Source organism: Trichomycterus rosablanca, chromosome 4 (assembly GCF_030014385.1).
Source record: "Trichomycterus rosablanca isolate fTriRos1 chromosome 4, fTriRos1.hap1, whole genome shotgun sequence".
Taxonomy (NCBI): domain Eukaryota; kingdom Metazoa; phylum Chordata; class Actinopteri; order Siluriformes; family Trichomycteridae; genus Trichomycterus; species Trichomycterus rosablanca.
The window spans coordinates 21,341,731-21,353,754 of NC_085991.1; the positions used below are offsets into that span (position 1 = coordinate 21,341,731).

The 12,024-nt window shown below is 39.8% G+C and overlaps 1 protein-coding gene across 2 annotated transcripts in view; it reads right to left on the reverse strand.

Moving 5' to 3' along the window:
* lpin2 (lipin 2) overlaps positions 1–12,024 on the reverse strand; it is a 36,172-nt gene that overhangs the window by 7,087 nt on the left and 17,061 nt on the right. For both annotated transcript variants that reach the window (XM_062993951.1, XM_062993952.1), the window contains exons 8-16: positions 11,491–11,590; positions 11,089–11,270; positions 10,894–10,987; positions 10,646–10,808; positions 8,593–8,672; positions 6,326–6,482; positions 2,941–3,089; positions 940–1,026; positions 636–788 (exon numbers count right to left, since the gene is read on the reverse strand). In XM_062993951.1, the coding sequence (XP_062850021.1) occupies positions 636–788; positions 940–1,026; positions 2,941–3,089; positions 6,326–6,482; positions 8,593–8,672; positions 10,646–10,808; positions 10,894–10,987; positions 11,089–11,270; positions 11,491–11,590 (1,165 nt within the window). The remainder of the gene's footprint in view (positions 1–635; positions 789–939; positions 1,027–2,940; positions 3,090–6,325; positions 6,483–8,592; positions 8,673–10,645; positions 10,809–10,893; positions 10,988–11,088; positions 11,271–11,490; positions 11,591–12,024) is intronic.

The window sequence follows — 12,024 nt, forward strand, 5'->3', positions numbered from 1 at the left end:
TGGTCACCAGGACTTGACAACACTTGACAATAATAGTAATCTCCTTTAGTGCCACTTATTTTATATAGCTTCTAATTTGACCTGCACAAAAATTTTGACTCTGATTTGGCAATTTCCAAAATTTATTTTTCTTTTTAAACCATTCCGTTGTATCTAATGGTTGCTGGACATATTTCATTAGCAAAAAAGACACTCAAATTTTATGTTGCAATGATCTTGCAGTGTTTTCTCTTTGATGTACTTACATGAACATTTTGGTCAGGGTTTAATTGTAACATATCTTCTAAAGATACAGACATTTCCCACTTCCACTGTAGGGAACTTCCTAACTTTCCTAACAGTCCTCATAGTTTTGTCTGGACCTAACAGTACTGGGTAATGGCCAATTGTGCCGGTTGGTCTGGAGAGCTGTAGATTCCGTCATGGTGGGTGAGCCGTATTAGACTGCTGTGCAACCCGAGCACCCAAAATGGGCACATTTAAGCTGTTCTGGTGTTTAATATAATTGTATATCATATTCACTGGTATTAAATACTGACATTCTCCAAGACAAACTTGACTTGAACAAAGCTTTTGTTATTGCTCCATTTGTCGCCTAGTTTTTTTAATTATTTTTGTCTGAGTAGGTGGTGTACCTGTGAAAGGCAGAGAAGAGGCTGCTTGGAGAAAGCATGAGGGGCCCACGGGGCAGAATTGTACCACCATCGTTCACCCACTGCAGATAGCCGCGAGTCATATTGGCCATGCCAATAGCCCTCGCCGAACAGTACAGGAACTTATAGCCATTCCTGCAAATCACAAACATGATTAAAAATATAATACATGTGGACAGTATGGTATTGTGGTTCTTTAGAGAAAGCTACAACCATGAGAAATTCCTGCTGAGCTGTTGTGCTGTTAAATGACTAATCAGACAAAAAGTCTCTCTGATACACTTACTCAGCCACAGAGTGGTACAGCTTGGCGATGCCTTGATGAGTCCAGTCCTTCCCCAGTTGAGGCAGGATTTGTCCAAACACGTCTGATCTGAAGTTGCAAAAACAGGCACACAAATACACACACACAGATTAACAAGCAGCCAAATTATTCATTTTAGTGTTTAAATATAGCAACTCCCAAATATAGCAAATGCATCCTCTCCTCCCCAGTAAAGAAATTCTTAAGCTAAAAAAGTTAAGAAATCTTCCAACTGTTTGAGTGAGGTTGAAGCTGTGTCATCTACTAATGAGGAAGCTCTCTGTGATTTTAACGTTTTATCTGCCACCCAGCCTGGTTGGCTGTGCAGTAGAGCTGGATATAAATTTGCTCGTTATGGTGATGCCCGTCTGCTACTTTAAATCCGTGGCCTTGCTGATGCCCTGCGGATGCCTGAGAAATAATAAGCGCTGGTCACGTTGCTAATTTTGCTATGTTGCCCACTCACAGCTCTAAAAGAACAGAAGTCCAGAGGCGAGAGACTGTCGTTTTTTTGCATCAACACACCTTTATTATATCTGTGTAAGGCAATTAAAAGTAGCCGCACTTGAGACAAGCTCATAAAAGTGACATGGGTGCCCTCAAAAATCAAGTGCAGCATTACATAAGTCATTATCCATTTAATTGTGCTTTTGCTTCACTTTTCAAGACTGGCTTTGCCTCAATAGATAATTGTCAAGTCATTGTGGGTAAGTGAGTGAGCCACTATTAGACAGTAAACCATCAATGACCGACAAAAATAAGATTTCCTCTCCAGATTCAGTATAAAGTCAAATATCTTCAGTACATAAACACTATGTTAAAAAAAAAAAACATATTTTAATGGTTACCTCCTCTTAAATTATGGTTTGCAATTATATGTGTTTTGAAACATCACTGCATGTTTCCTTATAAAACAGAGTCCAACCAGATACTTTTAGAAAAGATAGAGGGGTGGGCACTCAGGTGGTGCAGGCAGGAAAGGTTAGACAGGGTTTCTTCCTGTTGTCACTATGAAATGTGATCTCCAGGACTGGCCTGGGCGCCTACATGAATGCAGGTAACAAAGAGCCGTATTGCATGGCTCTGTGTGGGAACCCGTCAGTAGCAGGTAATAAGAAGCGGATGCAGTTTGGACACATGTCATAGGGGGCGTGTGGTGATCCGGCACTCGTTAATCAAATCGGAGTTGTGCAAGAGGCAGTGGATTCACAATTGGGAATTGGAAATGACTAGATTGGAAGAAAAATGGGGAAAATCCAGAAAAAATTGGAGTACTTATTATATCTTTTCAGATAATTTGTGTTTTACTGTTGCAACCAAAAGTAAAAAATATTAAATACAGTTAGTAATTTCAACCATGGGAGAAGTGGTGCTTTTTTTTTTTTTAAAGCAGTGCAAGGGTGGCAATATTTTTGGCCTAATGCTTTACATTTCTGTTTCTGGCTGACAGAAAAAAAACCCTGTGTGGTCAGTGTGTTCCTGCTCACCACGGCTATAAAAAAGCAGTTACCATACCCTTCAAAATCATAAACAAGCGGTTTGATTTACTTTAACAAGCCTCACTGGCCCCAGCAAACATGACACAGTCACTCAGATCACATTTCCACATTCTGTTATTAAATCTGAGCATCAGCTGAGGGACCCATGTCTGTATGATTTTATACAGTGGGCCACTACCACATAATAGGAGAAATGCATAAGTCAGCAGATATACTGGTATTTCATATATATAATAAAGTGACTGGTAAATAGATTAAGAACAGCATTAAGGGGTTTGGGATACCAACCACATGTACATGTTTTGGTTTATTTCAGGCCTCTTTTTGCTTTGGATATAAGACTTTGAAAACATTACAAATCTATTTTGTCAGGTTTGGCTGATACTGAATAAGTCACTAACATTTTATGACTTGAACTGAGACAAATAATTCAATGTTTTGTTTTAGAAGTTAGCTAGCAGAGACTTGGAATTATTGTACATACTTTGTGATTGTGCCGTCGATGTCCGAGATGATGACTTTGTCGTCCCAGTCCCACAGGTAGATAGTGCCTTCACAGCGGCATGTGCCCTGATACTGGGTGGTTATGCTGAAGGTAACATCATTAGGACCATCCTTCAGCTTTAGTTTGGCCTGTTAAACAGAAGTGCTCATTAGATCCTATCGCTTCTACCGCTGGCACAATGCAATTCATTACTGAAGTAGGGCTGGGTAACAGAACAGCCAGTAGAGGGTGCTGTAATTTAAATAAACTATTAAGCATGCGATCCAAGATGAGACGCTGTGCTGCATTAGTGTAAATAATGGAAGCTTTTAGGATAGCTTTTAAAATCCAATTTCAAAGAACAGGCTTGATTAAGATGCGCTTCCTTTATTGATTCTACTTAATCACTGAGCATATGAAGAATAACCCACACAAGTTGAAGCGGTTTTCATTTTTTAAGCCTAGTTTTACATGGAAAGATACTGTAATATAAATGATATTAAACAAAATATGTATTATTAACAAAGCTTATTTCTATTTGTTCTGATATATTTTAGTAATAACTAATGATACATTTCAGTAACCATAGGGGACTCGGGTGGATTTAGCGTTAAATCACAATAACCCACCATGCCTGATATCTGGGGCTTGAATCTTAGCAATGCTACCAGCCAGACATGACTCCTACAAACATCCTAGCCATTGCTAGGTGTATTTGTCAGTGCACTTTCAGTGCCAGTCCCAAGCCCGGATAAAATAAGGAGGGTTGCCTCATGAAGAGCATCCGGCCTAAGAACTACACCAATTCAGATATGGGGAAAATAATGATCCACTGTGACAACCCAAGAGCAGCCAATTCAAGACCAGTGGGAGGAAAAACAAGTTTGTGTTTGTAAGTTAATATTCTTCCAGTGTAAATATCAACTTTAAGTACACACATCTTTCCACTGTATACTTATAAATATTAGCATTTTTGCCCGTATTTATGCAAAACGTTTTCCTTAACAAATTAAGTTCCTTGTCTTATTAACTAAAAGCCTCTCCGCTCATGTGCTCTGGTAATCATTCATGTTTTCCTCAGCTATGTGATTCCCCAGTACTGGTTTTAGAGAACTAGTCCATTATCATGATCCTTCCACCTCAATATTTTGGCTATGTTGTTCTTAGGATCATATGAATATCCTTCTGTCCACATTTTTTTTCCAATTAATTTCCTTTAACAACGTCATCCGGTTTAAGCTCGTGTCGGGCGGAAACATGACCCCTAATTATTTGCCCATACTTCAGTGGATTTGCACAGGAGGCCTGTTCTTCATTTTGTCCACCCTGGTCACTCTTGATAAGAATCTAAGCACCTTTACCTCCCTTGCCTGTCTTTTTGTCAGGGCCACTCCCTCCAAGCCATATTCAGAACTTGTATGCTCATGCACAGCTTTCTGTTTATATTAACTAAAGCACAGTCAAAAGACTGTGGTAATGTACAGTGTATCACAAAAGTGAGTACACCCCTCACATTTCTGCAGATATTTAAGTATATCTTTTCATGGGACAACACTGACAAAATGACACTTTGACACAATGAAAAGTAGTCTGTGTGCAGCTTATATAACAGTGTAAATTTATTCTTCCCTCAAAATAACTCAATATACAGCCATTAATGTCTAAACCACCGGCAACAAAAGTGAGTACACCTCTTAGTGAAAGTTCCTGAAGTGTCAATATTTTGTGTGGCCACCATTATTTCCCAGAACTGCCTTAACTCTCCTGGGCATGGAGTTTACCAGAGCTTCACAGATTGCCACTGGAATGCTTTTCCACTCCTCCATGACGACATCACGGAGCTGGCGGATATTCGAGACTTTGCGCTCCTCCACCTTCCGCTTGAGGATGCCCCAAAGATGTTCTATTGGGTTTAGGTCTGGAGACATGCTTGGCCAGTCCATCACCTTTACCCTCAGCCTCTTCAATAAAGCAGTGGTCGTCTTAGAGGTGTGTTTGGGGTCATTATCATGCTGGAACACTGCCCTGCGACCCAGTTTCCGGAGGGAGGGGATCATGCTCTGCTTCAGTATTTCACAGTACATATTGGAGTTCATGTGTCCCTCAATGAAATGTAACTCCCCAACACCTGCTGCACTCATGCAGCCCCAGACCATGGCATTCCCACCACCATGCTTGACTGTAGGCATGACACACTTATCTTTGTACTCCTCACCTGATTGCCGCCACACATGCTTGAGACCATCTGAACCAAACAAATTAATCTTGGTCTCATCAGACCATAGGACATGGTTCCAGTAATCCATGTCCTTTGTTGACATGTCTTCAGCAAACTGTTTGCGGGCTTTCTTGTGTAGAGACTTCAGAAGAGGCTTCCTTCTGGGGTGACAGCCATGCAGACCAATTTGATGTAGTGTGCGGCGTATGGTCTGAGCACTGACAGGCTGACCCCCCACCTTTTCAATCTCTGCAGCAATGCTGACAACACTCCTGCGCCTATCTTTCAAAGACAGCAGTTGGATGTGACGCTGAGCACGTGCACTCAGCTTCTTTGGACGACCAACGCGAGGTCTGTTCTGAGTGGACCCTGCTCTTTTAAAACGCTGGATGATCTTGGCCACTGTGCTGCAGCTCAGTTTCAGGGTGTTGGCAATCTTCTTGTAGCCTTGGCCATCTTCATGTAGCACAACAATTCGTCTTTTAAGATCCTCAGAGAGTTCTTTGCCATGAGGTGACATGTTGGAACTTTCAGTGACCAGTATGAGAGAGTGTGAGAGCTGTACTACTAAATTGAACACATCTGCTCCCTATGCACACCTGAGACCTAGTAACACTATCAAATCACATGACATTTTGGAGGGAAAATGACAAGCAGTGCTCAATTTGGACATTTAGGGGTGTAGTCTCTTAGGGGTGTACTCACTTTTGTTGCCGGTGGTTTAGACATTAATGGCTGTATATTGAGTTATTTTGAGGGAAGAATAAATTTACACTGTTATATAAGCTGCACACAGACTACTTTTCATTGTGTCAAAGTGTCATTTTGTCAGTGTTGTCCCATGAAAAGATATACTTAAATATCTGCAGAAATGTGAGGGGTGTACTCACTTTTGTGATACACTGTAAGTATATAAACACAAAAAGTTGGAGGAGGATTTATTTAATCTCACCAGTCTACCCAGGAAAAGCAGTAGGATTTGTCAGGCTACAATATCAAACCAGATTACTGTGAGTGCTGGTTTGTCCAAACAGCCTGAATGTAACTTTTTATGTAAAGCAGGTTTGTTACTGTAATACATATAAATAAATAGATATCTAAATATGAGCAGAAATAATGCACACACAGACCACTGTAGATTTTGTGTTAACAGTAAAATAAACTCACAATCTGGTCAGAAGAGAGACGGAGTGACTTGCGGTAGGAGTGCGTGCTGGGCTGTGTTGGGGGCTGCGGCTCAGACTGAGCTGAACGCTCCAGAGAGGCAGCGGCCGCACTCACTTCCTTGCCCTCCTCATCACTAGATGACTCTCTGGACTCCACTCTGAACACAGTAAATCGTACAGTCAGGGAATGACAGGCATCAGGTTTGTTGGCAATTTTTCTACATTTCGACCACTAAGACACCCCAGTGAGAGAGTGTAAATGTGTCAATGCAAATAAATGAATTTCAGAGTGAAGATTATAAATGTGTTTATATACACAGTAAAATTCACAAGTGGTAGAAAAGAAATCTCAGTTTGCATAAATGCTAGATATACCTTAAGCAGGGCAACAGAAAGACCACAACAACTGCAGTGGAGCATCCTCTGCCATTACTTCTACTGCCATTGTGTACTGTACTTGCTTATGCAAAAGTCTCATATAAGATGGATTGTTCTGGATTAGGATGCGTATCAAATTGTTCTGTAGAATATCATGCCATGGAAAAGGGCAATACGTGAGCCTGTGATTCACTTCATGTAGCAGAATGTTCAATTAAAATGTCAATGTTTGCAGCCGTCTTATTAGGGTGCATTCACATGAGAAGTGGCAAAACCACTTTTGCACTGGCTGTGTTATCGTTTTCTATGGAGCCTGGCGGCGGTGCTGCTCAATTTTTGTGCTTGCTGAGCCGCTTAAAGTTCATCTGATTGAACCGTGACCCAGTTTGCAGCTGATTTTTAAAGCGCCTCCAATGTGTTTGTTTGTTTATTAGGATTTTAACGTCATGTTTTACACTTTGGTTACATTCATGACAGGAACGGTAGTTACTCATTACACAAGGTTCATCAGTTTCCACAAGGTTATATCGAACACAGTCATGGACAATTTTGTATCTTCAATTCAGCTCACTTGCATGACTGTGGAAGGAAACCGGAGCACCCGGAGTAAACCCATGCAGACAAGAGGAGAACATGCCAACTCCACACAGAAAGGGCACCTCCAATGAAAAGAATGATTTGATATGACATGGTAAATGAGACTCAGGCAGTATGAACAACGCTTAACATGACTTACTGCATTAAGACAATGACCGAGGAACTTAATTACTGGAGAGAACTTATGACAAATAATGATTTAAAAAAGTTTAGTGTTCCTATGTCATTCTTTTAGTACATTGAACAACGTTAAGCTTTTAATAATATGCACTTTACACTCTCTCGAAAAAGCTGATTCTCACAATTTCTCAGCACCCGAGCTGTAACACAAGTTTAAAAGTGAAACAGTGAAGAAAATATAGCTAAACATAGATGTACATGGATGCTTTTAGAGTGGATTTGACGGTTATTCCACATAAACGCATATTCGTCTCATATTTGCACTTTGATGACGTTTTACCGCACCGCTCAAGCCAAGCGCTGAGCAAAGTGGGGGTTTGCGCCATAGCTCGCAGTGAGCATAGCGCAAAACGCTTCTCATGTGAATGCGCCCTAAGGAATGCAGGGGGATACATAGCTTTGGGTTTGCATGATGCTTTGACTGTATTTGTCTTATTGGTTATGCAGGGAATACATCCTTACACTGCACTAAATGTTTGTGCGTAACTTGAATGCTACTCTTGAATAAACCTGAAAATAGCTGGAATTATTTGGGTTTTGTTTAGATATGCATGGAAGGTCTCAATTTTTCACATCGATATCAGGCTATCCAGCCATGTTATCGGACATTCCATTTTCCTGTTATTTTTGCACAGCCTCACTTACTAATTCCAATTAGTGAACTCGACTTTTCACAATTTCTTTATAAGGTAGTTGAATTTATTTTTCCTTAAATAAAAGAAAATATGTTTTACAAAATGTATTTTTGTGTGAGACACCCTTGTGTAATTCCAAAGAACATTAATGCAACTTTTTATTGTAGTATAGTATTAATTAAAACATAATTATAAAATTAGTCACCAGATAATTATGTATTAATAACTATAAAGTACATTATATGATACATACTGGACTCAAAATCCATATTTTACTTGTATTCAATTACTGCTCAACACTAGTAGTTGAACTACTGACTGAACTTTCACAGCAAACACAACTGTGGTCCATCTGGTTTTATGCTAATAAATACCTTTTATTTACACTCTCAGTCAGTTCGGGTGTGGCTTATGAACACCCAGAATATTGGAATTTGTACCTTAACCTACACAGACGTGAAGTGATGTTATGACTTACTTGCAGGTGTGGCTTTCCAGAGAAGCTCCTCTCTCTTTCAGTTGTGCCTCCTTCATCTCCAGTTTTTCAGTGCTCTCCGACTACATGACAAAAACAGCAACAGAGAAATACAGCATGCTGTAATGATTCTTACTACCCAATCACACACCTGGCTTGCCAATATAGAGACTGATTGCTTGCAGACAAATAAAAATCTCCTCTATTTGCTGCCTGGTTTCTTCATTACAAAATGAGACATTACGACCTGCGTGATTGAGTACAGGGACCCTAGTGTCTTGCTTTTAGGCATGCAACAGCCTCTGCATTAGTTATTGATGAAAGAACTTGAGAGTAATGAGCTGCCTGATGTTTCTATCCATCATCACGGTCCCACTAATCCTGTAAAACTCTACAGTCCATAAAGTCGTAATTACAGAACTGTAGGATGTAAGGAAATGACAGAGCAGATAGTGTGATGTACGAGCAACTACAGAAGCTTTAGAGATAATTAAAGAGCTCCTCCTTTTGGACTGGTTCTGTATTACAAAAACAACTCTACTGGTTGAATAACATAAGTAGCTCACACAATGACCACAGTCGCAAAAGATTAACTGCATGCTGGAATATCTGAGAGTATGTTTTACAGACACATACTATAAAAACTACAACCTTATGGTGGGCAAAGAACTAGCCTGGTTCAAGCAGCTTCATATTGGCTTTCCTGTAAATCTTTGTTTTTATATCTATATAAAAAGTAACACTTAAGAACTCTCTATTTAATAGCGGTCTATTAATGCACTTATTAGGATCTACAGAGTTGTATACTACTTTTATACTTTTATTTCTGACCCAACTGAGTCCCAAACGTTCAGATCTGGCACTTATAGGAACAGTTTTCGAACCCGGGTGGCACAGCTGAAGAAATGTAAGCATTTAAGCCCACATTTAAGCAAGTTTAAATTTCAGCTCTGTTATTGGCTGTTTGGGCGCCTACACAGACATGATTGGATGTATCTGAAGGTGGATGGGCTAAGGGGATTTTTTATTGCTGCTGCGATTGCGGACTCTGTTGGCTGGTCGTTGGCAATGGCACCCTACTCATGCATGTGAAAAGAAGTGGTTGGCTACTACACAAGTGACAGAGGGGGTGTGTATTACATTCAAAGTGAAAGCAAAAAAAGCATACATAGATTTTAAAAAATTCAGTGAAAAAGGACCTCTGATTCATGTAAGAAAAATAAAACAAACAAACAAAACTACAACTTAAAACTCCCAAATAATCATTTTTTACTCTTGAGAGAAGACACCTGAAGCGTTCTGTGGTATTGGCTATTAGAACATAACCAGCAAGTAATTTCAGCTTTTGTATGTTGTGAGGTAAATCATTTTACAATGCACTCAAAGTGCCATCAGTTAAATGGATGTATCATCTTGACCAAAACAGGATTAATTGAACCAGTCAGCCTTCTTCAATTGCTCTGATGTCCAGTTCCTATGCCAAAGTGGCCACTGTAGGTGCTTCCCATGGTGAACAGGAGTATGGGCACCCTGACTAGCCTGTGTCCTGGCCTGCCCAATCCCTCCTCAGACCACTGTCAGTGGGTACTCACCACAGCTGCCTGTAAGCACCCTTTAATGTTTTAGAGATACTTCAACCCAATTGTCTGTCCCGAATGATTTAACTCATCAAAGTCACTTAGGTATTCACGCAGAACAGATCTGCTACATTCAACACTTATTGTGTCTAAAAGAACATAAGTAATTACACTTCTAAACAAGCCTCGAATCAATAGAGCAAAATGTTCAAACTAAGTGTAAAACTGATCTTTTTTTTATGTTTTTAATATACATTTTAAATCGGCAATTAACTTATTTTAGCTGATCTCATATCATGCATTCGGATGAAATTACACTATGTATGTACTTTTTTTTAATGTATGTAAGTCTAGAAAATTGTCGGAGGTCGGAGGATTGCCCTAGCTTTTAATTTGATAACTTGTCCACTCCTGTAAGACATATTTAAATATAAGGCAACTGAACACTGAATGAGTGTGGATAGTTTTACCAGTGTTACCTGTTTGATAGTGCTGTCTGCCCTTTTTCGCCAAAACCACCAACGGCCAGACTTTTTTGGCATCTTTTCTTTAACCCAGGCCTCCTCTGTAGTTTTAGGTAAATTCTTCTGGAAAGCCTGTAAGCTCAAAATTAACGGAGCAGCCAATGTCCAATTGTAGTACCTGTGGGGGGAAATCATGTTTAAATATTAAGTACTTGATATAAAAAAAGTAATATCAAATTATTGTATTTTTAAATCAAACTTACCTGTTTCCTATTTTCACAACTAAATTAGGATTGTCTATTAAGGCTGGATTCTCAGCAAATTCATTGTAGGTGATGATGTGTTCCATAAACTTTTCTGAAATTTGAAATAAAAAAGAGACACAAAAATGATAAATGTTGACCTTTCTTTGTCAGCAAATTTAGGTGGCAGCAAATTAAAATTATGTGCATGTGTACCTTTAGATATTTCTGCATTCTCATTTAGCCCTCCACACAAAGAGAGTGTGACGTCAGGCAGGTCTGATGCAGAGTCAGACAGGCATTCTGTTCCACTGTCAGCTGCTGCACTGCCCACCGACTGGGGGGATTGAGAACCTGAATGCATTCCTGAATCCATCCAGTGCTTGGCGTCTGAGTCACTGCGCACACACAAACACACACACAACCACAAGTGCTGTCCTTAAAAAACCATAAGAATAATCCATGTTAAGCAGTCAGCAAGAAATAACATCTTTAAAAGGCTGATTCAGCATTTTCCTCAACAATGTTACACAGCGAGGCTTAACTCATATCAAAAAATGGAAAGAGATGACATGACATTTTAAAAATCCACACATGGCCTATTATTAGCCTGTGTACCTCTTAGGAAAGTAGCGTGCTGCCACATCAGGCTCAAGCACATTCAGGTCATCTAGGTAGATGTCCTCTGGACCCTGGTGCTGACTCCTCTTTGGCACTCCTGTAAAAAGAGCAGAAGCAGCTCTCTTACTGAGAAGTAAATAGCAACACAAAGTTTAGCTGGCTCTAGGCACACATCCAAAAAAAAACAACAGACCAATATTAACCCAGAGCACTAAACCATCAATTCATGGCCAAAGGTTACTTCCCAACACTGTTCAATTTAACTAACACTTTGAGGGCACCTGACCACTGCCTACCACCACTGAAACTTAGACTACACTGTTATAGGAAGGTATTTCACAATATTTTGGAATACAATCCCTGATACAGTTCATCGCAAAGGTCCCAAATGGCTCTGAGAAGGCATTTCATGCGGCAGCTAGGTGAACAAACTAATTTAGAAAAAGCACTGCTGTTCTAATCCAAACAGGAAAAACTTTTTATGCAATTAAATGTTATTTAAAGAATTTGCATTACATTACATTTACATTA